This window comes from Camelus ferus, chromosome 25, assembly GCF_009834535.1.
Source record: "Camelus ferus isolate YT-003-E chromosome 25, BCGSAC_Cfer_1.0, whole genome shotgun sequence".
In the NCBI taxonomy this organism is placed as follows: domain Eukaryota; kingdom Metazoa; phylum Chordata; class Mammalia; order Artiodactyla; family Camelidae; genus Camelus; species Camelus ferus.
Window position 1 is genome coordinate 2,750,009 of NC_045720.1, and position 26,239 is coordinate 2,776,247.

The following is a 26,239-nucleotide window of genomic DNA, read 5'->3' on the forward strand; positions in this document are numbered from 1 at the left end:
GCAGGAGTCTGGGCCCGTCCCCCCGCTGTCGCCCCAGCGCCTGCGCGGCGCTGGTAGGTGTCCGGCAGCGCGCAGTCACGGCAGTCCTCTCACGTGAAGCCAGGCGAGGGTCCTAGCGCTGTCATTTTTAAATGACATGGATAGTGTTCTTGGTATTGCTCAGGAAGAGGTATGCTTAACATTGAAAAAAAAAACAATTTTCTTTCTGAGTTAGTATAAAGAATATTCAGCTCAATTTAGAAGTAAAATGAACAATAAAAAAGTAGGCCTAGCTGACAGTTGTGGAGTGGTTGCCCATGCCAGGTGTCCAGGGAATCCCATGGAATCCTCTCCACATCTCTTTACTCAAAGGAGCTTCTGTTATTACCTCATTTTACAAATAAGAAAATAGAAACAGAAATCGGGTAACTTTCCTGAGGTCAGGGAGTGAGTAGGAGGTGGAACCTGAATCCAAATAGAGATTCATAGATGTTTTATTTTTCCAAAACTTCACACCTAGAGGATGGTTGTAAGAACAGTGAAGTGGAGTCTCAGAGGCTCTTTGCTCAGATTCACTGTCTATTCTGACCCACTCGCTTTAGCCTTCAGTCTATTTTTTTCTTTTTTTTTTAATTGAAGTATAGTTGACTTACAGTATTGTATTAGTTTCAAGTGTGCAGCAAAGTGATTCAGTTAAATGTGTATTTTTTAATTATTTTCCATTGTAGGTTATTACAAGATATTGAATATAATTCCTTGTTGCATATCTATTTTGTATTTAGTAATGTGTATCCATTAGTCCCACCCTCCTAATTTATCCCTCCTCTCTCTCCCTTCCCCCATGGTAACCATAAGTTTGTTTTCTATGTCCGTGAGTCTTTCTGTTTTGTGAATAAGTTCATTTGTGTCATTTTTTTAGATTCCACACATAAGTGATATCATATATTATTTGTCTTTCTCTGTCTGACTTACTTCACTTAGTATGATCATCTCTAGGTCCATCCATGTTGCTGCAAATGACAATATTTTATTATTTTTATAGCTGAGTAATATTCCATTGTGAATATAGATACCACATCCTATTTATCCAGTCATCTGTTGATGGACATTTAGGTTGCTTCCATGCCTTGGCTATTGTAAATAGTGCTGCTATGAACATTGGGGTGCATATATATCTTTTCAAATTAGAGTTTTCTTCTTTTCCAGATACATGCCCAGGAGTGCGATTGCTGGATCTTATGGTAGCTCTATTTTCAGTTTTCTAAGGAACCTCCAAACTGTTTTCCATAGTGGCTGCACCAATTTACATTCCCACTAATAGTGTAGAAGGGTTCCCTTTTCTCCACACCCTCTCCAGCATTTATTTGTAGACTTTCTGATGACAGCCATTGTGACTAGTGTGAGCTGATACCTCATTGTGGTTTTGATTTGCATTTCTCTAATAATTAGCAATGATGAGCATCTTTTCATGTGCCTGTTGGCCATCTGTACGTCTTTTTTTCCTTGAACTGTTTGAAAGCAAGTTGAAGATACAGTGTGCGCCTTTACTTACAAATACTACAGTGTTCATTTCTTAAGACCAACGGCATCCTCTTAGACAGTCACAGAGTAGTTATCAGAACCAGGAATTTGATGCTGATAGACTGCTCTTGTCTCGTCCACAGTCCTGTTCTTGCTTCGTCTCAGTAGCGTCCAGTATAGCAGCTGCCCCTTCCCCCCCCCCCCACTCCCACCCAGAATTCCACCCAGCCTGACACAGGATGTTCTGTTTTCACATTTTTTACTGAAAAAACTAGAGCCGCACTCTGGAAACTTAGTGTGTGCTAAGGGTGGCTTTTCACTCGAGGGAGGAAGATGAGCAGTAAACATCGGCCTCACAGCACACCATTTGGAAATAGTACTAAATTGTACGTCTCAGTTCTCATTTCTGCTCCTAACTTGTGGACTAATGACTTGTTGCCGCCTTCACCCTGACCGATCCTTTCCCTGGGCCCACGCCTGGAGTCTTTACCTTCCTTGATGGGACCCCGTGCGTCTGCAGTTAAATTTTGCATGCCCTGTGTCTTTCCTGTCACACCTTGTCATTGCCGCACGTTACAGGCTTGTCCACACCTTGTTTTGACTTCACTGTGACCTGTGTGCTGTTGCCCTCCCCGTCCTGCGCTTGTTCAAGGCTTCTCTGTTTTTCTGTGCCGGGTGCTCCTGGAGGGTTGGGGCACGTCTTGTTCATCCAGCAAGTGCCTGATATAGAGAGAGCTGACTGTCGGATGACTTTCCAGTACGTGAAAGAGGGAGTGAGTGAACAAACATAGGGGCCTTGCAGCCTGTGTGTTCAGGTATCCTCATCAGCAGTTTTTATGTTAAGATAGTTTATTTAAGGTGTGCACTTAAGGTCTGTGTCTTTGCTGATGATTTGGGAAATTGCTCATAAGGCTCTTTCACAAATCAAGATCTGCTCGTTTTCTGCCATTTTTTCTTTGTGGTTGAGTGTTAGACGTTCACAAGAATCTTGAATTATTTATTGGTCTTTGTTTTTTGTCTTGTTTCATTTTGTTTGTTTTGTCATTTGTAAAGGTATCTGTACCTTTACTTGTCTGGCTTTGTGGAGCTGGGAGACTCCTTGTGCCTTGCTAAAAGTTTCTGTGTCTGCTGCTAATCTTTGCTAAAAGGGAAAATTGCATTTTGAAATATTAGTATGTTTTTTAAAGCGTCAATGGTAGTAAGAAATAAAGCATGCCCATAGTCAATAAAAGCATTGCGATTTTGTATTTGTTTTTATAGATATGCCTTAAAGTGTAACTTAAGTTTTCTTTTGTACTGAAATAACATTTCTCTTTCTCTCTTTTCCCCTCTTGCCTCTTTATAAAGGAAGCAGTCACTGTCAACCTAAGGTTAAGAAAGCTAGGCGCTTCCTCCCTTTGGTCTTCTGTTCCCGTGAGCCTCCCTCTGCGGGTACTGCACTTGGCCTTGCACAGACCCTCTTATAACCACGGCGCCGTGGGAGCGGTCTAACCGGACGCTTGTAGATTGTCCTGAGCCGAGCGTGTCTCTCCCGGGGTCTGCACAGTGCTGTCCGCTGCCCAGCAGGGTACCGTGGGCTGGGGCTGCTCTCCTGATGCAAGGCTCTTCGTTTGCCTGTTTGCTGGTTTTTAAATGCATGACAGGGCGAGGAGTCGCTTCCTGGTTTCACTCGTGGGGTCTTAGTGTGTTACCGCAGGGGCTGGCGGGCACCACATCTTTGCTTCTTGGGTTTCCTAATACAGCATGCACCCGAGTGAAGGAGGATGGTCGGCGTGAGCCTGGGGTCTGCTTTTCATGCGTTGGGGGCAGATATTCAGGGATGCTGCAAACAGAGGCAGCCAGGCCCCGTGGAGAGTTTTCTCGGAAAGGAAAGACTGTTCGTAATAACTGAAATGATCATTTCTGCAAAAGCTGTATACATGTAACTGGAAACGTGTCAGCAGAGCTTCAGGTGCCTGGGTCCTCACAGCTTGTGTGCGGGGCTGGCCTCCACCTCCTGGAGCAGCTACAATCCCGGCGGCTCCCTGGAGGAGCCGGGCTGCAGGCTGTTCCTGGTTATTGTTTGGTGTACACGCTAATGACCAGTGGTTTTCATTTCTGTCTAAGAGGATACAGATTCCCTTTCAGGAAAGCAGTTTTTCTTTAACATTTAATTGTGAGAGGCAGATTAATTTTGCTTAGTGCAGCAGAAACCAGCTTAAACTCTACAGCACAGCTGTGAACTTGGGACAACGTGTGGACAACTCAAAACTCGCATAATACCCTTAAGTCAAGTCAACATGCTTACTCCTGTGATCGTTCTGTTAACTTTTGAACTGGACTTGGTGGGGGGTTAACTTTTGTGTTTTCCTTACACGTTGATTTACTTGTCATTTTAATAGTATGTTTCCCTCTCTCCCCCCTTTCCTCTCTTCCTTCCCTCCTCCTCCTCCCCTCCTTTCTTTGCATGCTACCTGGATCTTCAGATGAAATTAGTGGGGACGGTAATATTTATTTTCACATTTGTGTTACTAATATGAGATAATTATGTACGGATAGAAATATCGTTCGGTATTTAATGAAAGGCAAAATGTGGCTTTGATCCAACAAAACAAGTATGAAAAAGTAACAATGCGAGTGAGCCAGTGATCTCTTCAGAGCTGTTTGGGGCTCTCCCGTGGGAGGAGTAGCTGTCGGTTTGTCACATCTCAGTGGTGAATTCAAGTTGTGTAGCTTCTTAGTGAATTTTAGAGATTTCATTATTAAAACTTCAGAGGTGAAGAAAAATTGTCAGAATGGTGTCGTTCAGCAGTAATACACACACTCTTGCCCACTTAGATGTTTAGGCTATTTTAGTTTGGGAGTGAGGTAGTGGAAAGGGAAAAGGAAAAGGGATTTTTAAGAGTCACACAGACAGATAAGTAGAGAAATATCAGCAGTAGAGACGATGAGTATTTCCAGGCAGCTGCGGGCAGCACTTAGTAAACTAGAACTTCGTCACGTTGAGAGTCTTACATTTCCATTTCCTTTGTGTGCTGCCTGCATGAAGCTTTGTGCTCTTCATAGTAAGGAGTAAGATTTTACTAACTGAAATTCAAGGGGGATTGCATTTTTCCTCAGGGTTGAATGAATGAGTACTTTCACTGACGGTTTCATCTTTGTTCATTTTGTGTCGGGTTGATAACCTGAGTTAATGAGCAGGGTACTTGCAGAGAAGGGGCTTAACTAAATGCAGCTTTGGAAAGTGCATCTTCTTCATGGGCCTGAGAGCCAGGCCAACTCCTCCGTCGTGACTAGTTAGCAGGGACTGTTCGGGGGAGCCCCCGTGTGCGTGCACTGAGCGGTGTGATTCCCTGTGCTGGTCTCGCTGTGCTGCGGGTGAGGAGCCTGGTGCTCAGAGGGCTGAGAGGCGGACTGGTCCACGGCTGCGAGGTGAGCGCCCCGGGCCCAGGCTCCAGCCCGCCCCGTCCTGCCACCAGCTGGCCGCGTGGGTGGCCTTGAGAGAGCACTTCGTCTCCCATGTCTTCATCTGTGAAAGGTCTTGGTGGCTGTTGTGAGGATCAATGTGAAAGCATAAAAATTTAAACAAATGCATATAAACAAGTGGTTATTACCACACTGTTTACCTAAAGGAAACATTTTTGTGTGTTTTCCCCACATTTGAATTCCCAATACTGTGAATGAGGGCCAGTATTCTCAACCCCATTTTACAGGGGACGAGGCTGAGCCTTAAGGGTTTAATCTCTCAGTCTAAGTTGGGGACCCACCACCTAAGGCTCTTGGGCCAAATACAGCCCACACCTGTTTCTGTTTCTCCTTGAGCTGAGAATGATTATTGCATCATTTAATGGTGGAGGGGAAATTAGAAGAACAGTATCTGTGGTGTCAGAACTTTGTGAAATTCAAATTTCAGTCTCCGTCAGTAAAGTTTTATGGAACATGGTCACACTGCTCATTCACGACGTGTCTGCTTGCCCTGTGATTTGAACAACAGAGCTGAGTGGCTGCATTGGAGACTTTGTGACCAGCAGGATCTGAAACACTCACAGGCCGTTTACAGAAAAAGATGTAGGTCATAGAGCCAGTTAGCCCCTCAGCAAAGTGGAGCCTTCCTGGCTTCGCCATCTCTCAGGTTGCTGATGCATCCAGGCCTCCAGGTTGCTTAAGAAGCTGTGAAGAGGGTTGGTCCCACTGAATTGCCTAAGTCACCCAGTCTCGGTAAGGATGCTGCTTTGCGCAGCCATGACCTTCAGACCTCCTGAGGGCAGGGGGATGGCCAGTCAGGAGCACCTGTCGGAACTGCAGGGGTCAGGCCGAGGCAGGGGCACCAATGCCCCCTAGGCAAGTGCAGGAGGTGTGGTGACAGAGTCACAGCGTCACCCCGGTCCTCTGTCCTGCAGGCAGGTCAGCAGGTATTGGCATCTGGGAAGCGTGTGCGCCCAGAGGCTCTCGTGCAGGCCCTTTATTTACAGCCAGATGGCAACGCCTGCTGTCTGCTGACCCGTCCCTCTGCGACCCTGCACTGACCCCACCAGTGACTCCAGGGCATCAGACTCTTTATGACAGAGCTCGACAGGCGTGCGTGTCGCTGTTTCCAGCACTGACCTTCCCCGGTGCCTGTCACTGCGCTTAAGAGCGGCAGCCTACTCTTTTCTCTCCTCGTTTCTGAGCTGTCGGTTTCTGTCCTTTTGACGTACCTTCCTGTCATGTTTATCTTAGCACGTATTGTGATACCAGACCTTTCAAACTATAATGTTACTAGGGTTTTAGAAGTCTGCATTTTTCAAAATGTTTCAGATATTTAACTCTCAGGACAGGTCTCCTGAAATTACCTCCCAGGTGTGCAGCCCAGATCAGCCTTACTGGGAGCATCCCTGGCGCAGAACGGCACCCACGCTGGGGCTGAGGTCCCAGAATACCCTCAGGGGGACGTTCTGTAGTTTAGAAGCATAGGGCACCTGGGCTCACAAATGAAGTCCCTGTAAATGCTGTGGAAGATGACGAAGAAGGAGGCGTGCTCTGCTCCAGCTGCTCGGCTCCGGGACCCGGAGACACTCACACTCATGCTTCAGTGTCCTGCCCGGGAGGGGGGATGACTGGTCACAGACGTCCCTGAGGGTGAAGTGGCGACACGTGATTGTGTAAGACGCTGTCTCCATTAGCTCTCCTCACCGTCGGATGTGGACTGTGGGTCTGCTTTCCTTTATTTGTGCCCACATCTTTGAGCCTGTTTCCTTTTTCTTTATATTTTCCTTCTCTTATGCCATTATTTTTGGGGCCCAGGAGGTTTCAGGCTGGACTTCAGTATTTTAGGGGCCTTTGAGTTTGTAAAAGTACCTCTAATGTCAGAGTCTTACTATCCCATAACCCTAAAAACCAGGAGAAAATAGAAAATAGAACACAATCAAGATTAAGAATTCTCAGAGAAATGTACAGTGAAACCTTCGTAGGTCCACGTGCCTTCAGCAGCGCTGACCCTGCTCCCCCAGCACCACCTCCTCAGGGGCACAGCTATGAAAATTCTCTGTTTGTGAGACATCAGTGCACACGTCTACATCCCATGTGTGTCCCCAAGTGGCTCCGAGGTAGTCCAGATAATCCCCAAAGTTTTTATGCAGAATTCACATAGCACCGAAAGAAAAAAAACTGCAGGCTCTTCCTCATGATGGTGTGGATTAACTGGAGTGCATGTAGCTTGGTTTCTCCCGAGTCAGTTTTATGTGCTCGCCTGATGTGTGAGCCATTTTCTTTTTGCTCCCTGAGCGTTGTTTCAGAGGCTGGTGTCTCCTTGCGGGTTTTATGAAGAGGCAGCCTGGAAGCCGCCCCCGGCAAACCAGGAAACCCATCAGGGCTCCCCGCGCTTCCTTCCAGGGAGGCCTCGCAGGAAGCAGGACAGTGGGGAGCTCCCATCTCTTGGTCACCTGTAGCAGGCAGGGCCGAGCCACCACTCTTCCTGAGTCTCCGTCATCCTCAAGACAGTCTCTAAGGCAGACACACTCTCCTTTCACTGGAGGGCACCACCGAGGCCCGGACAGGTGAAGCCACTGCTCCCAGGGAAAGGGCGCCCGGACTCTGCCCGGTGCAGGCCTCTGCCCTGGCCCGGCTTCTTTGTTCGTGGGGACACGTGGCCCCTTGCTGCTCCTTTTTGGTCAGCGCCTTCCCTGTCCCGGCCCCGTTTTGGATGCTGAGAATGTGGCGGTGGAGGGGATGCCCGGGCCCCCCTGCCGCAGGGCTGCGCTCTGGAGGGGCCAGCAGTGGACAGGGGCCATGGGACTTGCGGGAGGCTGGCAGTGCTGGGCTCTGAGGGAAGTCCTCAGGCATTGTGGTGGAGAGTGACGGGGGTGAGGAGGTGTCTCTGAGCAGGGGGCACTCTGGTAGGAGCCACGTGAGCTTCAGCGCTGGACGTGCCCCCTGGAGGATGGCTCTGCTCTGCCGCCCACCGCCTCCACCCAGACGCTGCGGCACCAATGGGCCAGCGACGTCTCCTTAGCAGAGCCTGGGGCCAGGTGCAGGGTGTCGAAGGTTCTGGAGGGCTCTGGTCATGGGCCGCTGGGGGCTGGGAAGCAGAGGCAGGGGTTCTGGGCAGCTTTACTGCCCGCGTCCTGCCGCCTCGGTCAGCGGTGTGTTCTGCCTCCCAGGGTGTGTGCTTTGTTTGAAAGGAGGCCAGTGAGGGTAGTGGTGTTGTTGGCAGGAATGCAGCCTTAGTTGCACGAGCTTCCTGAGGGGGTGGCGGGAAGTGGGGCCCGTTAAACTTTAGAATAGCGCACGAGTGGCCCTGTGTCCATCTGTGCAACTAGTGTGGCATCCCTCGTCTCAGCTGTGAGCAGGGCCCCCACGTAGCCCTGCCTCGTACACCTGCCTTGCAGCCTTCTGTCCCCAGGTTTCGTTTCACAGCCTTTCATTCACAAAAGCAAGGCTCCAGACCTCGAACACGCCATGTTCACCTCTCAGTGTCCACTGAGAACAGGACGAGAGGCAGAAAGGAATGTAAGACTGTGAGGCGTGGGGCAAAGACCCCCTTTAATCCTGTATGTAGCATTACTTAGAAACATGAAAGAGTAATATGAATTACCCCCCTGTGCTGCAAGGCTTAGGAACAGTTTTCATCTGCTAAGTGTCTTAAGGAGAACTGATTCACTGACTTCATATTCTACCAGCTGAATTTTTTTTTCACCTTAATCACTTTTAATGATGATTACAAATTAAGAGATGAATTCTTCCAGTTGCTCTTAGATTGTGTCTCAGTCATCACCACAGCAGTCTGGAATAGTTGATACCCTAGTAACTGTAAGCTATATATATTCTCTGTTTTCATTTGTTTTAATATCTGAATGAAGTAATAATGGCAGCACAGAAGAAGGAACTTTCAGTTCTTTAGCTTTTAGTTTCTCTGGGGTTAAAATTTCGAGATGATCTCTCTTCAGATGATAACTCGGGAATTACTGCCCCTCCTTTCCTGGCCCAGCAGCTGAGAGCCTCGTGCGCAGAGCAGCTGGAAGCTTTCCTCTTCCAGAAACCTATGTGGTTTTTCAGCGTAATTGTGATCCAAGTGAGTGGTACTTCTCAAAAGGACCCCCCATTCTTTCCGTTGCTGCATTACTGAAAGGGGTTAGTGGACACATTGGAACTCCTTGACATTACCTCCAAAAAGAACTCATCTTAGTATGCTGTCTGTTCCCATTTTGTTCTTTCTCATACGTCTCTCACCCTTTTGCAGTGCACACCGTTCAGATGTCTAAGGGAAGAGTTAGGAGAGAGGAACCCCTGGAATGCTTTCATCCTGAATGAATGAAACAAGTTGCCCAGTGACTGTCCTCAGAAGTCAGGCTGTCACCTTGTCCTCTAAAGCAGAACCTGCAGACAGTGCAGTGAAGGCTGATTCTGAACGAGATCTGAGCTGTGCTCTGGGGGTGCTGGTCCCGTTTGGAGAATCCCAGTACACAACACTGGTTTTAAATGTGTTTGGTGTGGCTGAGGGAGAGTTTCGCAGGCAGTATGGCTTGGCGGATTTGGATCATATATGTGGTTGTTTCCTGTCTCTCTATTTCTCACAAGGGCTTTCGTGTTAGCTGTGTTTGCTCTCTGAGAACAAGTCTGTGTATTATAACATATTGGACCATGATGTCACTTTTATTTCCATAAGTGACTCATGTGTGGGTGAAAATTGAGTATTAGTGTTTTAAGAATATGTCAGCGTAGCAGGGGATTTAGGCAGATCGTTTTGCGTTTTAAAATTTGGTTAAAGGCCAGGAGGTCAGATATTTAACCTCTTCCAACACGTGTTTCCTCTCCTGTAGAAACCGACTGACTACGCTGAGATCATAGACGAAGAGGACACTTACACCATGCCCTCCAGTGAGTTGTATCCCCTCGTCTTGTTCTTGTTCAGAGTTGACAGATGTTTAACTTTTTAAATGTCTCATGTTTAAAAGTTTTAGATGCTTATTGTCCTGTTAGAACCGTTTTTAATACCTTATTGCCTGCGTGACAGAAAGTTTTTTCAGCCTTTAGAACTCCATGTGGTGTGTGCCCACTGTCGGGTCAGAAGCCCAAAACTCAAATGTCTGCAATAAGTCCACTTAGTTACAGGGTTCTTGAAATCCTGTTTTCTGGCTCCGTGATAATGTAGCCTTTCTTAATTAGAGTGTTACCTCTCTGTAGAAAATTAGTATTATTTGAAGTTAAATATATGCGCACACACATCTACCATTCTTCAAAATACACACATTTAATGAATTACATTTCCCCTTTGAAGTTTTGTTTTTTATTACGCTTGACCAAGCAGCCCCAGAGGGCTTCCAGCACCAGCCCGCACCGTGCCGGGCAGGTCGTGCAGGACTAGGCGGGCTCCCTGGGACCTCCCAGCACCCCACCATGTCAGCGCCCCGCTTCTCTCTGCCACGTGGCCTATTGAGGAGGACAGTCTGGAAGCCCCGCTCAGGGGCTGGAGACACCCCTGAAATTTCACTCACATTTAAAACAAAAAAGTTACACCCACCTCTTAAAGAGGCCCAATTAGGAGTTCACCTTACAGCCTTGGAGGCCTTCATAATTCACCGTCGGATGTCCTCGCTTCAGTAGAGCTCTACGTACTTGTGAAGTAAGTGTTTCAGGTGCTTTACCCTGTTGTGTAGATATCTGAGAAGAAGGTGTCAGTAGATTTACTGTGTACATTGAGGAGACGTTGTCAAAATGAAGAGTAATAATCTACCCCTCTCAGGCTGCGTTATCCTGGGGACCCCCTGGGTCTCCGAAATCAGGAGCCCCCCGGTAGTGATTTGAAACAGAGGCCAGAGCTGAAACTGAAAGTGTGTTCATTTTGACTTGCAGTAGCAATGTAGAAAAATGTTTAAATTTGAGTTTAAATTCTTGGTTAGCCTGTCAGTCATTTGTGCATTCCTGCAGTTTCCGCGTTTTTATTCCTGTTTATTCTTAGTTGAGTAGTAATTGTCCAACATGTCTAACTTTTATCCAAACCCCACAAAATGCGTTACACTAAATAGGGACAGGAATATCCCTGTAACTAGGAGCTCGTGGGATGGAAATGTAGAGCTTTGTTTATACACATTGAGTTAGCTTGAGGACGTCATTGTATTTAGTCCTCTTTTTATACCCATGTTCGTGGTTAAAATATTTAACACAGTAAATATTGAAATGTACTCTCCGAGTTTGTTGTTGTTAACCTCATTGCTATTAGTTATTTCTAAGCAAGGTCTTCAATTTTTTTCTCTCTGAATTGCAATGCAGAAAGCTATGGAATAGATGAAGGTAACAGGATTCCTTTAAAATAACTGCGTTTGCTTGCAATTGCAACCTGTGGAATGATACGGGATGTTTCCGTTTTCGGTTAACTTTTATTTTTAAACTATTTTTCATTGGTTTACTCATTGCTGTTAAATCAATGGAACTAGTAGCTAAAGTGATTTTAAAGAGGAAGATAATCATTTAAAATTTGGGTTGAATTTTCTGTATATTTATAACTTGACAAACCAGGGAGACATTTTTTAAATGTTTGGCTGTTGTTTTACTCCCTTGGTGACGACACTAACAGAATATGCACAGTGCGCGTTTCCTGACTGGGAGAAATAAAAACGCCAAGTGGCTAATTGGACTCAGATTAGTCGGCTAGGTTCCTGGTGGGGTCCCCCCCCCCCCCCATGAGCCTCAGCACCTCCTAAATAATGGGTTTGTGTGAATCATCACAATTTAACACATTACTTTGAGGCAGATGCTCTCAAAAATACAAAATAGGGGTAATTTACTGTGTGATATGTTCAACCTTGATTCCACGCCCTCTAATTTTGAAATTACCTTTTAGAAGCTGCCTCTTTAAACTCTTTTAGCTCCATGAATAATATAGATAGGATTATAATACAGTGGAAAACTCTTAAACTTTTAAAACATAAAGTTGCTCATGACACAATTTTTCTTGCCTCCGTATTTATAAAGTTTAATTACTTGTAAAATAATTGCTTTAAATAACTTTTTTAGCCTTCATATATTAATACCTGAACTAATAGCACATATTAACTAAGCACATGATTAATTAAGCAAATGTAAACTTGGAGCAGTTATTTAGAAAACCATCAAAATAGATACCAACTAAATCAGACATTCAGAAATATGAAAAAAATCCACCTTGTGTAAAACTCATTGTTTTGGTAGTTCAACCAATGCCATAAAAGTTACATAAATTCCTTTTAAAATGCTGTTTAAGAGAATTCCACTCTATTTAAAGCATCTTCATAGAATGATGTGTCATCGATGGAATTTTACTCATGGATGATGAAATGAAATGTGTCAAGTGTTTTCCACGTTGGGAATGTTGCACTTAGGTTTTTCCTGGTTTATGTCTCGTGTTTTGCAGCCAGGGACTATGAGATTCAGAGAGAAAGAATAGAACTCGGACGGTGTATCGGAGAGGGCCAGTTCGGAGACGTGCACCAGGGCGCTTACACGAGCCCGGTAAGTGCTGTAGGACATCCAGCCACCCGGGCTGCCTTTGACTGCTGACAGCCACCTTGCTTCTTGTTTGTCTTCACGAGTCCTTAGTGCTTCAGGGCGTTCACAGCTGCCCTTTGTAGCGCTTATCGTATATGTCAACTCACTTGCTATGTTCAAAAACCCCAAAATGGCAAAATTATCTCCTGGAGAGCTGGGTCTGTCTTTTCTTCATTTTACTCTTTCATTCAGTGTCGGTCATCAGTAACAGATTCTGCAGATGATTATCCATCAGGTGGAATCGACAGATGGATGACCAGAGTCAGGAGTGGTTAGGCACTGTTCCCACTGACCCATCTTCTCAAGAAAAGAACATTAATTTGCATCAAATTGCCCTCCGAAAGAGATCAGTGAATTTTAAAAATTATTTATTTAATAATAGTTTTATTGAGATATAATTCACATGCTATGAAGTTCACTCTTTTAAAGTGTACAGTTCAGTGGGGTTTTAGTGTATTCACAGAGTCATGCGACTGTCACCACAGTCAATTTTAGGACATTTTCTTTACCCCAAAAGAAACCTCGTGTCTTGGTGAGGATGTGGAGAAAAGGGAACCTTTATACGCTGTTGATGGGAATGTAAATTGGTGCAGCCACCATGGAAAACAGTACGGAGGTTCTTCTAACTAAAAGTAGAACTACCATATGATCCAGCAGTTCCACTCCTGGGTATATATGCAAAGAAGACAAAAACACAAATTCTAAAATGTATGTGCACCCCAGTGTTCACTGCAGCATTATTTATAATAGCCAAGATATGGAAGCAACCTGAATGTCCATCAACAGATGACTGGCAGCATGTAAGTCAGTAAATTTAGAACGCTCCCTCACACCACACACGAAAACATACTCAAAATGGCTCAAAAACTTAACATAAGACAGGACACCATAGACCTCTTAGAAGAGAGCCTAGGCAGAGCGCCCTCTGGCATAACTGGTAGCACTGTCTTCCTGGGGCAGTCCACCCAGGCAGTAGAAATAACAGTAGGAAACAAGTGGACTCTAATTAAGTTTATAAGCCTTATGCACAGCAAAGGAAAGCATAAACAAAACAAAAAGATGACCTGGGGACTGGGAGAAAATATTTGCAAACGGTGCGACTGACGGGCTTAACTTCCAGACTTTGCAGGTAGCTCATACATCTCAATACCAAAACATTAACAACCCAGTCAAAACACGGGCAGAAGACCCAGACAGACATTTCTCTAGTGAAGAGACACAGATGGCCAGTAGTATGCACACGAAAAGATGTTCAGTATCACTAATTATCAGAGAAATGCAAATCAAAACTATAATGAGATATTACCTCATACCACTCAGAATGGCTGTCATTAAAAGTCCACAAACAATAAAGCTGGATAAGGTGTGGAGAAAAAGGAAGCCTCTTACACTGTTGGTGGGAATGTAAATTGATGCAGCCACTATGGAAAACAGTTTGGAGTTTCCTTATAAAACTAAAACTAGAGCTACCATACGATCCAACAAGTCCACTCCTGGACATACATGTGGAAAAGATGAAAACTCTAATTTGACAAGATGCATGCACCCCAGTGTTCACAGCAGCACTATTTACAATAGTCAAGACATGGATGCAACCAACCTAAATGCCCATCAACAGATGATTGAATAAAGAAGATGTATGGAATATTACTCAGCCATAAAAAAGAATGGAATAATGCCATTTGCAGCAACATGGATGACCTAGAGATTATCATACTAAGTGAAATAAGACAGAAAAAGACAAATATCATATGATATCACTCATGTGAAATCTAAAAAAGTAACACAAATGAACTTATTTACAAAAGAGAAATATGATTCACAGATGTAGGAAACAAACCTATATTACCAAAGTGGGGAGAGGGAGTATAAATTAGAAGTTTGAGATTAGCAAATACAAACTACTATATACAGAATAAGCAGCACAGTCCTGTATGTAGCACAGGGAACTATATTTAATAGCTTATAACAACCTGTAATGGAAAAGAATACCTATAATAAAAAACATGTTTTTGTATAACTGAATCACTGTGCTGTACCAGAAACTAACACAACGTTGTAAATGAACTATATTTCAATTAAAAAAAAAGCACAGACGAATGGATAAAGAAGATGTGTATATACATGCAATGGAATACTACCCAGCCATAAAAAGAATAAAGTTTTGCCATTTACAACAACATGGATGGACCCTGGAGGGTATTCTGTTTAGTGAAGTAAGTCAGAGAAAGGCAAATACTGTTATCACTTACATGTGGAATCTAAAGAAGAAAAGAACTGAATTAATGCGACAAAACAGAAACAGACTCATAGATCTAGAAAACAAACTTGTGGTTGTCTGTGGGGAGAGGGGGCCGGGGAGGGGCAAAATCGGGGTGTATGGGATTAAGAGGTGCAAACTACTGTGTAAAAATAAGTAACAATGATAACTTTAAATGGAGTATAATCTATAAAAATTTTGAGTCAGTATGTTGTACACCTGAAACTAATACAACAGTGTAATCAGCTATCAGTTAAAGAAAGAAAGGAGAGGGAGAAGCAGCTGTGCACCCGCTGGCAGTGCCTTCCCATCCCACCCTCTCCCCAGCCCTGGACAGTCCCCTGTTTGCTCTCCATTTCTGTAGATGTGCTTATCCTGGACGTTTTGTGCAAGTGGAGCCATGCACTTCGGTGGCTTCTCGTGACGGGTGTCTTTGAGTTAGTGTCCTGTCTCAGGGCTTACGCACGGGTCGGCTAGCACTGCCTCCCTTCTTCTTATGGCCCAGTGACGTTCCCTTGTGTGGAGAGACCGCTTCTGTTTTTCCTTTCGTCAGGGGGTGGTCATTTGGGTTGTTACCGCGTTTTGGCCATCATGAACAACACTGCTGTGAACGTTCGTGTACAAGCTCTGTGTGTTCAGATGGTTCTCAGTTCTCTCGAGTGTATGTGTCTAGGAGTGGAGTTGCTGGGTCGTATAGTAAACGTTTAACTTTTTGCCAAACTGCTAAACTTTTTTTGGAAGAAGCTGGACCAGTTTACATTGCTGCTGTGAATTAACTCTTCTAGCCGTTGTGTACTGACTGTCCACCAAGTGACAGCTCGATGGTGGGGACGTGCTAATGAGCAGAACGGGCAGTTCCCACCCTCACAGAACTTCACTTCTGTCTGGGGAGAGGCGAGAGCAAACACACTGAATGTTGAGTGGAGAAGCGGTGCTCTGAGACAGATAAACTCTGGACGCGGGGAGGTCTGGACGCTCTTCCCGTGAGGCCATGACGCAGAGCAGAGACCTGGGGGCCATGCGGAGAGGCAGGGTGTCAGCCCAAGCGAAGGGAACTGTTTAGATAGGGCAGTCTGAACAGGGACCCCAGTGCACGTTCCTGGGGGAGGGGCATTCCAGGTGGCAGAACACGAGAGGCCACCGGCAGAAGATGTTGAGACAGAAAATGAGTCTGGGGGTGAAGGATTTGGGTGGAAGAGCGGGCCTTTGTTCCACGTGTGATGTGTGATGGGAGGTCAAGGAAATCGAGGAACCAAAAATGGTGTCTAGGTTGTTTACCTTGAACAACTGTATGAATACTGTCTCTTTAATGAGATTGAGAAGACTGGAAAGGACGCAGATATGACATCAGGTGAACTAGCCTGGGTCATCTGAAGAAACGGAACCAGTAGGGTGGTTCGTGGGTGTGTTGTTTTAAAAAGAGTTTTATGAGGAATTGGCTCACAGGGTTATGGAATCTGGCACGGATAAGACCTGTGGTTAGCAGGCTGGGGCCCGGGAGAGCTGAAGGTGGGTTAGTTCCACTCAGAGTCTGGGAGCCAAGATGGCGGGGCTGGAGCTCTAGTCCTGAGGCTGGAGGACGGTGATGCCCCGGCTCGCCGGCAGTTAGGCAGGAGGAATGCCCGCCTGCTCGGGGAGGTCAGCTTTTTGTTTCACTCAGGCCTTCAGCTGAGGATGAAGGCTACCACATCTGGGAGGGTAGCCTGCCTTACCTGGTCTGCTGATTTACGTGTTAATCCATCCAGAAGCACCCAGAAGAGCGCTTGACCAAGTGTCTGGGCACCACGGCCCAGCCAAGTCGACACGTAAAAGTAACCATCGCGGTGGGCGTCACGGGTTTTGTTTTAGTCACATCAAGCTCCAGAGCTGAGCTGAGACCTCCGTTTTTCTGTCACCAAAGACCCCAGCTCACCCTGTCTCACGACGAGTCCAAATCTCCCTGCCTTCCTGCCCCCACTGCTCCCACTCCTGTCCAAGCCGCCAGCCCGTCACCTGCACCTCGTCCCTGCCCCGGGCCCTTTCTCAGAACCGCAGCCGGTGCTCCTTCCTGGAGGTCAGCCCTGGCCCCCTCTGCCCAAACCCTCTCCCTCAGAGTAAAAGCCGTGTCCTTCTGTTGGCCTCAAAGGCCCCCTGAGGTCCGGCCCTCCCTGCCCTCTGCCCTCATGGCCTACCCCCTGCCTCCCGCCCCTGGCCAGCACCTCCTCCCCTCCTGCAGCTCTTGGCTCTCACCCCCTGTCCGCTTCTCTCAGGGAGGCTGCTTCTTGCACTGCCCCCCGCTGTGAGCATGTGTGTGTATCCCCACTGGAGAGTCAGCTTGAGTAGAGCGGTGTCGCTGCCCTTTTTTGGCTGGTGCATCCTGGGCACCTACCGAGGCAACAGAAAGGAAAGGTCTGTGGAACAGATGAGTCCCCTGCAGTTTTACATGCAAGTCCATTTTTTCCGGGGATTTAGACAGAGGATTTTGAGTGTTCTGATTCTGTCTGATCCAGAATCCAGAGTTGCAGAATTACTAGCCTTTCCTGAACATGCCTGCTGATTAATACAGAAAATCTCTCTTTCGTGTGTTCCTCTGTCACAGGAGAACCCAGCTTTGGCGGTTGCAATTAAAACATGTAAAAACTGTACTTCAGACAGCGTGAGAGAGAAATTCCTTCAAGAAGCCTGTAAGTTTCTAGAAATTTCTGTGGAACTCCATTTGTCTATCTGTGAAATCCAAACCGTCTCTGAAGACATAAGTAACGTTCCGACTTCTGTGGGCTACTGCACTTGTTACCGTGCAGGTGGTACCTGTCTGTGCAGGCGCGGGGCCGCGTTCCCAGCTCGGCCGTCATGCTGGGAGCAGAGGTGGGGTGATTTACTGCCCCCTCCCCGTCGGCGCCTCGTACCTTGAACATCTGTATGCTGGAGCTGGGTGGAGGTAGGGATGCTGCCAGGCCCTGGAGGTGGGGGTGAGCAGGACAGACACAGCCCCCGCAGGACGGAGCCCACAGGCTGTGAGGGGCAGGGACCGCGCCCAGGGCCCCGGTCCCGCTGCAGAGCCGCGTGCTCGAGGGGGCTGCCTTGGAGACCCGTGTGTGACAGGTCCTCTCCTGAATGCAGGCTCCTGGGCCAGGCTCTGGTCCTGTCCCTTGGCCCACGTCAGCGCTCTCCCACCTGCCCTCAAGCTGGGACGTGCTTCCTGCTAACATTTCTTGTCCCTCCTCGTCAGCGCACATGCGGACAACAGCCTCCTTGGGAGGCTCTGTCACAGGACTGCTCTCTCCCTTCCTGAGCAGTCATATTCATGATTCAGTGTACAGTGTTTCAAAGTTATTATTGTCTCTCTGTCTCTCTCTAGACAGATGTTCAACTCCAGTGGGGACAAGGACCTTGTCTGTTTGCTCACCCTCAGACCCAGTGCCAGCATGGGGCTTACCTCAGGGGAGGCAGTCAGCAGCTCCCGGCCTGAGCTGCTGCCCTGGGCCGGTGCGTGCGGGGGCACTGCTACGCCTGCTGGGCGCTAGTTCAGCCGGGACGGTTTCGTAGTGACCACAGGATCCTCCTCCAGCCCTGTACTGTGCGGCCTTTTTAATAGTTACTTTAGAGGAAAAATGAAAGGCTTGATAATTATGTATAAGAATATAAAGCCAAAAATGATGGTAAATCAATTGAAAATAAGAGTAAATATACTGGGTTCCTGAATGTTTCTCCAAAAATATCACAATATATTTAACTGATGAACTAAATCTAACAAGATGAAAGTCAATGATACATTATGGATTTTGGCCAAGTATTTATGTGTGGGTTTTTTTTTTTAACTACTAAGTCCTTTGCTTGGAATATGTAAGAAAAATTGAGGGGGGAGAACACTGTAAGAGTTTGAGTCATCTCAAGTGAGGGTGAGGTGATTTTGCAAGAAGCCAGCGTGACCCTTGGGTGCACTGGTGCGATATATAGCCCTCCGTGCCCCCAGGTTCTGTATCTGCAAGTTCAACCTCTTGTTGAAAATGCTCCAAAAAAATTCCGGAAAGTTCCAAAAAGCAAAACTTGAATTTCCTGTGTCCTAGCAACTGTTTGTGTAGCATTTACATTGTATGAGGTATTACAGGTAATCCAGAGGTGACTTAAAGTATACAGAGGATATGCGTAGGTTACGTGCAGATACTGTGCCATTTCACATGAGTGCCTTGAGCATCCGCAGATACTGGATTCCCCTGGGGGATCCTGGAACCAGTCCTCTACAAATACCGAGCGATGTCTGCACGGTGTCCAGCGTGAAGTCAGTGAGAGGCCTGTCTCCTCCAGACATACCCAGCTCTGAGCTGCAGCCCACCCTGGGCTTCATACTAAAGTGGATATCATGTATCAGTCCCCAAAATTAAAAAAAAAATCCAGGTGCCTTTTGGACTACAGAAATCCACAGGGTAGGTTCCAGGGCCCTGCAAGGGAGCCACCCAGCCATACCTGCACTCAGGGAAGCCCATGCAAGGCCTGCGTCAGCCGTGCACCGGCCAGGAGTGGTGTCCCCGTAGAGAGGGCTGCTTAGTGACACGTCACACATTGCGTCTGAGTCAGACTTCTAGGAGGATACCTGAACAGTTAGCCCAGGTCAGATGGGTTGTAGAAAAGAGGAGGAGGTTTCTTACCCTTTTCCTCTCAGTGTGCCCTGCCGCCCCCCACCCCTGTAAAGTCACTACCGAGCTCACTGCAGAGGCATCTCGTGCCTCAATCTGGAGTCTGGTTTTTGTGCCATTTTATACCCACTGGTGAGCTGAACAGACCTGTGAAATTGAATTCAGTTTCCACATCTTTAGCCTTGAGTCTCCGTTGAAGTAGTCTTCAGAAAAATTGAAAGGTTTTCAAAAGAATAACCACGGCCCACTGTTTCTCCCCAGTAACGATGCGTCAGTTTGACCACCCTCACATAGTGAAGCTGATTGGCGTCATCACGGAGAACCCCGTCTGGATCATCATGGAGCTGTGCACGCTGGGAGAGGTACTGCCCCACCCAGCCCCGCCTCTGTCTCGGGAAGGGGAGGTATGGAACTGTACCCTCGGGCTCCGGGTCAGAGAATGTGGAAATAGCGACTTCGACGTTGAAATCCCAAGTAATCCCCTAACTTTTCTGGCAGCAGTGTCTTCCCAACGGGAAGTTTAATAAGGACTGGAAGCAACAGGTGACCAAGTGGTGGTTTTTTCATTTCTGGTGCTGTTGCCTAAAGAACAAGCCCAATAATTTGAGGATGGAAAAAGCCACGTTAATGGAGTTTGGGCAAATTAATGTGGAATTTAAGTAAATCAGATCAGTTCCTCCTTCTTTTTGAGACTTCACTTTGCAGTGTCTTTCAGACCAAGTCATGTTAGTCATGGTTTCTTTTTAAACAGTGAGTGAGGAACAGATCGTGGGCGGGTCTCCTTATCCGTCTTTCCCCAGAATACAGAAACGCATGCGTCTTGCACCAATGTCGCCCTGCCACTGGCCGGTCGCCCCCACCCCGGCCTGCTGAGTCACAGGAGGGCAGGGCAGCTCGGGCCCCGCACTGTCCTCGTCCTCAGTCAGCTCTGCAGCTGCCTGCTTGGGGATCCACAAGTCAGCTTTCCAGTTTCTACACTTGACTTTGTGGTGCTCAAACTGAGTAGTTTAACCTGCTAGAACGTCACACACATTCCTTCTTTTTGGAAGGACACCAAACCCAGGTTTGCTCTTCATGAGAATCAGGATGATCAGTTCCCAGGACTCAGGGTGGTTCAGATCCACTCTCCTCGTCACGGCAGCGTCAGCCCTCCCCTCCGTTGAGAGGGCGCTGCCTCGGCGTCTCCCCACTGCCGTCTGGAGCATGTGGTAACGAAGGCGGCTGAAGGGGAGGTTTTAAGGCCTCTGCGACGTCTCTTCGCCCTCTCCCCTGCCTTTCCCAATAAACCAGTGTTTAGATACAGTTTTTTTGTTCACATTATTTTTCTGCTTTTGTTTTTGGAGAATTTGCTAATTCTTCTGGCTTAAACTATTGCTAAATGTTTAGCCTTTATGTACTGATTTTATAGAATTAGAGTGTTAAATTCATCTGCCTTCTTTGCTCTACTAGCATTTAACTGAATTAATCATAATCCTGGTAGTAAGGACCAGTAAGCCCAGCACGTGACCATTTTATCCTCCTGTACCCCAAAACATCCCGGGGGCAGAGGGAGAACTTGTCACCTCCCCTTCCTCTGCACCCCCTTATCTCAGACCCGCATGGGGCGAGCTGGCTGTGGCTGTGGGGTAGGCTTGTCTGAGTGGAAACAAGATCTTTCGTTCTCCAACTGCTGTCATCCAGCAGTGTTTCATACTCTGCTCTTACTCATTCCCTGGGAGCATCTTTCTGTATTTTTTCAGAAATTCATCTACAGTCATAAACATTCCAGTTTTGCAATAGGATTTCAAATAAAGAATGACTAACCATAATTTCTGAGCCGCTATATTTCTTTCATTACATGTTTTTTACTAGGGTAGATTTAAAGCCATTCTCATAAAAATGCATTTGGAAATGATCAGCAGTGTTGTTGAATGTAGGTCTTCTGCTGTTGATTCCTAGTCTCTGTCACTAATTCTTTTTCTTTTTTCTTTCGGTCACTGTTACAAAAGCTGAGGTCGTTTCTGCAGGTGAGGAAGTACAGCTTGGATCTAGCGTCTCTGATCCTGTACGCCTACCAGCTTAGTACAGCCCTCGCGTATCTAGAGAGCAAGAGGTTTGTGCACAGGTGAGAGCTGGTGGTGCAGCCGGTCAGCCCGGTCTGCGCAGCGTGGGCGCCCCTGTGCCCTGAGGCCCGGTGCCCCCTCGATTCTCCTGCACGACGCCCCTAGGAAGCCCCGCTGTGCGTGCCCCAGCCAAGCGAGGCGCCGCGGCGCACATGCACTTGAGGGCTTTCCCCATGTGGAGTTTGAAGCAGGTAGTCTACTCCTTCCAGACACTTGGGAGCCTGTGCATGCCACTGTGGACGGAAAACAGACGCTGTCCTGGGACTTCCCAGGACACCACAGTGTCGTGAGTGACATCTGTTGGCCTTCTGCAGAATTTCTGTTTATAATCTGGGCCTCTCATTTGAGTGCACGTGAAAGCCCTTATAAATTGTTTGCTTAGTATTGTGAGAGTCTCGTTATCCAGTATTAAAACAGACCGTGTCAGCAAAGTTGTTTACAGGTGTTCAGATAACTTTAATTTTACTTAGTGAGCTCTCTTAGTAACAGCAGGGTCACACATCCTGCTGCTGTGTCACTGTCAGTTAATGCAGTTAGCGATATGATGATCTGAAAAGTAGTAAGTGGTTTCATTACATGAGAATATTCTTTGCCATCATTCAAAATATTCATCACCGTATTAATGAGTAAGTATCTGCCAAAGGGATATATTTGAAGTAAAATAATAGAAGTGTCTTTTTTTCTCAGTTTATCATAGATCTCTTTTGTGTTGTATATAAGCTGTCTTTCAAAATACCTGTGTGTCTTCATATAACATAGATGAACCTGTGGGGCCTTTTTCCTTGTATTAAAATGTATTGTCCCAAATTCTTCCTTACTCAGGGACATTGCTGCTCGGAATGTTCTGGTGTCTTCACATGATTGTGTGAAGTTAGGAGACTTTGGACTATCCCGATACATGGAAGACAGTACTTACTACAAAGGTAAGAAATCAGAGCAGGAAATAATAGGCTCAGGTCTTCAGTGATCTTTATCTCTCAGACTGGTACATTCTAATGTGCTCGGCTGGGTTTGGACAGGTGTGCCGTCGGCTCTGTGGAGGAAGGACAGCCTTCTCAATGACGGGGCGGGAGCAGCCGGTCAGCCCTGGGCAGGAAATGGCCCTCAACCCAAACTCACTCCGTGTTGACTCAGAGCAGGTCGTAGACCGAGTTACAAGACTTTTAAGAAAAAACATAGCAGTAAATCTTTTGATTCTAGGGCTGGGCAAAGAGTCCTTAGACTCGACACCAAAATCATGATACATAAAAGGGAAAAGTTGATAGCTTGTACCTCATCAAAACTAAAAATTTTTGTTCCGCAAAAGACCCAGGCCAGTGAAGGGAAAGACAAACTGCAGACAGAGTGTGGGAAGGGGGGTCTGCCAACCACATGTCCAGCCAAGGACTAGCATCTAGAACACAAAAAGAACTCTCAAAACTCAACAGTAAGAAAAGAAGCAGAGAGCATGGGTAGGAAATGGCCAGAAGATATGAAGTGAGATCCCACTGCAGGGGTGCTCAGCACTGAGCCTGTCACCCACTGGGGAGGTGCACAGTGAGCCTGCAGGGAGGTGGCGGGGTGCACCCGTCAGGATGGCCGAAACTAACACAGCGCTGACACCAAGTGCTGGCAAGACAAGACGCAGAGTAGATGAATTGCCTATCAGTTGCCCGCGAGAATGTAAAATGGTACAGCCACTCTGGAAAAGAGTTTTGCAGGTCATTAAAAAAAGTAAACGTGCAACCACCAGATGACCCAGCCATTACACTCCTAGCTTTCTCCCAAGGAAACGAAAACTTAAATTTCCACGTTGCAACGTTCATTGCAGCTTTATTTCTAGTAGCCAAACGTGGAATCAGCCCGATGCCCTCTACCTGGTAGGCACAGCGAGATACTGACCAGCAGAGGGGGTGGGTGCGTTGGCTCAGCGACTGCCAGCAAACTTACAGATGTCCAGCCTGCTGACTCCCGACACTTTGATCCTTTAGTTTCAGAACTAAAATCTAGCTGATGAAATTTTTCTTTAGTTTTGCCAATCTTGGAATCAGATTGACTTGGTTCTTCAGATTACTGTTGAACAAATGTTTTCATTAATTTTCATATTCCTAATACTTCACCTGAGGTTTGGATTATGAATCCGTATTATGCGCTTGCTTTGTGTGCTTGTTATTGCGACCAGTTTACAAAGGCTCTTTCTCAGTTTGTTAGGTTTTTATATCGCAGCAAAATGAGCCTGAATCTTACCTACAAAACTGACCTTTATTTTGTACTGCAGCTCGTGACTGTTCTCTTTTCAAGTGCTTTTTGTATTCTACAGTCTGATCCTTTGTTATGCGAAAGGAAAACTCTGGTGGTTTGTTCATTTTGGTTATATAGTCATTTAATTTAAAAATGACCAAGTCAGCTTTCCACCGTTTAAGATATATTTCATATTCAGCTCAAATCCTAACTAGTCCAAGTGCTAGAATTCCACTAGAGAGCTAACCGCCAGGCAGCACGATGGCCGAGGCCCCGCATCCAGGCAGCATTTACAGCGGGCCGCTGGCGGGTGCCATCCATGTTGACTCAGAAAGGCCAGGAAGCGTGGCTTCCACTCGGCTTCAGGAGAACAGCCCCTGGAGGTTGGGTTCTTCATGTGGAGCCCAGTTGTAGAGTAGTTTGTGAGGGAGTTCACGGAGGCTCTGCCCCAGTTGTCATGAAGGTGCATCAGGTTACATGAGAGAAAAGTAATGAAACAAGTGTAGTTGTCTTTTGATGAAAAGTCTTCAGAGGCACCCTTGTTGCAGAAGGAAGCCAGCCCCTTGCCAAGCTGGCGGGGCCAGGCATCCCCGCTGTGGCCCGCCTCTCCCCAGGTCGGGCCTGCCCACTGCTCGCACCCGCAGCTCCTCCTCTCCCTCCCCAGGTGGCTCCCTCCCGGCCCGCCGGCCCCCAACTCTTCTCACCCGCGAGCACTCGGCCTGGGTGCGGGGTCCCTGGTGCTCCCACGCCGTGTCTGAGAAGACTGTGTCTACTCCTTAGAGCTCGACTTGCTGAGGGGCGGGTTCCCTGGGTTGTAAGCAGGTGAAGTCACGCTCAGGTGTGGTGCTGAGTGATGTGCCACAGGAGAGCGCTCAGGCCTCTGCGGGGGGGGGGGGCTGGTCTCAGGCTTCCTGAGAGTCTCCTTTCTCATTCCTTCTCCCCCTCCCCCTCCTCACCTGCTGGTGAAGGTACAGCCCGTCCCCACTTTTTGTGGATTCTATCCCGCCCCAAATCCATAGTCAGGGTGCTGTCACGGTCATGTGTGGACGTCCAGGGAGGAGTGGCAGGCTGGTCTGTTTCTGCTGGAGGGCGGAGAGGCGGGGGCAGCCCGTGCTTTGCAGGCACCCCTGGCTCTGGGCCTGTCCCACAGGTTTGAACCCCAGCATTGGGCGCTGTTCATGGGGCAGCCTCAAGCAAGTCACCAACACAACCGATCCTCAATTTCTAAAGAAGTCAGGATCTACTGGGATAAGTTTTTAGGGTTTAAGGTGATGACCTATGTGAGGCATGGCTGTATATGTACGTATTTCTCCTCTGAGCGGGGTTCAGTGTTCAGGGCGACCATAGGATCAACTACTGCGAATGAGGACTGGCCAGTGTCGTCACCTGGCTGTTTCTAAAGTTAGGGTCTGTTTGGGGATGTTGCGAAGCCTGCATCACTGAGCTGTGAGCTGATACCTCCCGGTAACCGGGGCTCCCTCCCCTCCCCCGCCCCTGCCCCTCCCCCCAAGGACCCCCGTGCTGGTTCCCTCCCCAGTCCGGCCCCGCGTCAGCCCGGTGACCTGCGTACGTCAGGAGTGAGGAGTCCTTCTCCCAGAGATGGAAAGCCCAAGGGGTCGGAGGTTTGAGGCTCTCTGTTCTGATAAAAATCTCAGCTAGCTGCAACTGGTAGAGAACAGGGAAATTTTACTTTCTAAAATTAATCTTCTAGCTTCCAAAGGAAAATTGCCTATTAAATGGATGGCACCAGAGTCAATCAACTTTCGACGTTTTACCTCAGCTAGTGACGTGTGGATGTTTGGTGAGTACTGGGGAGCTTCTTGAAATCGGTTTGAAAATGGTTTAGAAATGGTGGTTCGCCTAGTCTACAGAGTAAGTTGAGCGCCGTGTCTCCAGAGTCTGCAGGTTGACGTGCCCGCCCCCCGCCTGCCCCTCCCCTCATCAGACCCCCGTCCCGCCTCCCTTGCGCACCTGCGCTGCTCTGGCTCGGCTCCTCCTGGCCTCGGTCCTCTGGTCTCCGACCGCCCCCTTCCCTCGCAGGGAGATGCCCTTCCTTCCTCCCCTGCTCTCTCGCTGCAGCTTGGTCACTCCTGTTACGTGAATGACTTAGTTAACCTGTCCGTCTTCTTCTGTGACGGCCCCTCGATCCAGAGCGTCCTTCCAGTCACAGATCCAGACTCTCCTTCATCTCTTCCTTCTGGAATCTGACCTCCTTCCCGACTTGTCTCAAGGCTTGAGAGCTTGATCCCCCGTGTCCTGTAGCTGCTGCTTTGATGTCCACTCTGTCCCTTCCACCTGCTCCGAGTCCTCACTGTTGCCCTCCTCCTGCTCTGTGGGCAACTGGCAGAACTCCCCCCGCCAGCCAGCTACTTGACCCAAAGTTTGAAGTTGTTCCCCTTTTATTGTGGGTGACACTCCCTCCCCCGCCCCCCTTTCCTGGTGTCACTCTTCTACTTGGGACGCCTTATCCTTGCACCCTCTCTGCCATGTGAAACTGCCTCACCCTCAAGATCGCCTGAAGTGTCCCCTCTACCATGAAGCCCTGTAGCAGGTGTGTCGCCCGG

General features: G+C 47.6%; 1 protein-coding gene across 8 annotated transcripts in view; it reads left to right on the top strand.

The window, feature by feature from the left end:
• The window catches only part of PTK2 (protein tyrosine kinase 2), a 200,158-nt gene that overhangs the window by 134,138 nt on the left and 39,781 nt on the right, over positions 1–26,239 (top strand). For 2 of the 8 annotated variants that reach the window (XM_032467702.1, XM_032467703.1), the window contains exons 3-11: positions 3,966–3,983; positions 9,777–9,834; positions 11,227–11,247; positions 12,347–12,444; positions 17,319–17,403; positions 19,615–19,715; positions 21,342–21,457; positions 22,278–22,378; positions 25,387–25,476. In XM_032467702.1, the coding sequence (XP_032323593.1) occupies positions 3,966–3,983; positions 9,777–9,834; positions 11,227–11,247; positions 12,347–12,444; positions 17,319–17,403; positions 19,615–19,715; positions 21,342–21,457; positions 22,278–22,378; positions 25,387–25,476 (688 nt within the window). Of the gene's footprint in view, positions 1–2,847; positions 2,932–3,965; positions 3,987–9,776; positions 9,835–11,226; positions 11,248–12,346; positions 12,445–17,318; positions 17,404–19,614; positions 19,716–21,341; positions 21,458–22,277; positions 22,379–25,386; positions 25,477–26,239 lie in introns of all 8 variants that reach the window. The other 6 variants (XM_032467704.1, XM_032467705.1, XM_032467707.1 and 3 more) reach the window with 4 other exon arrangements.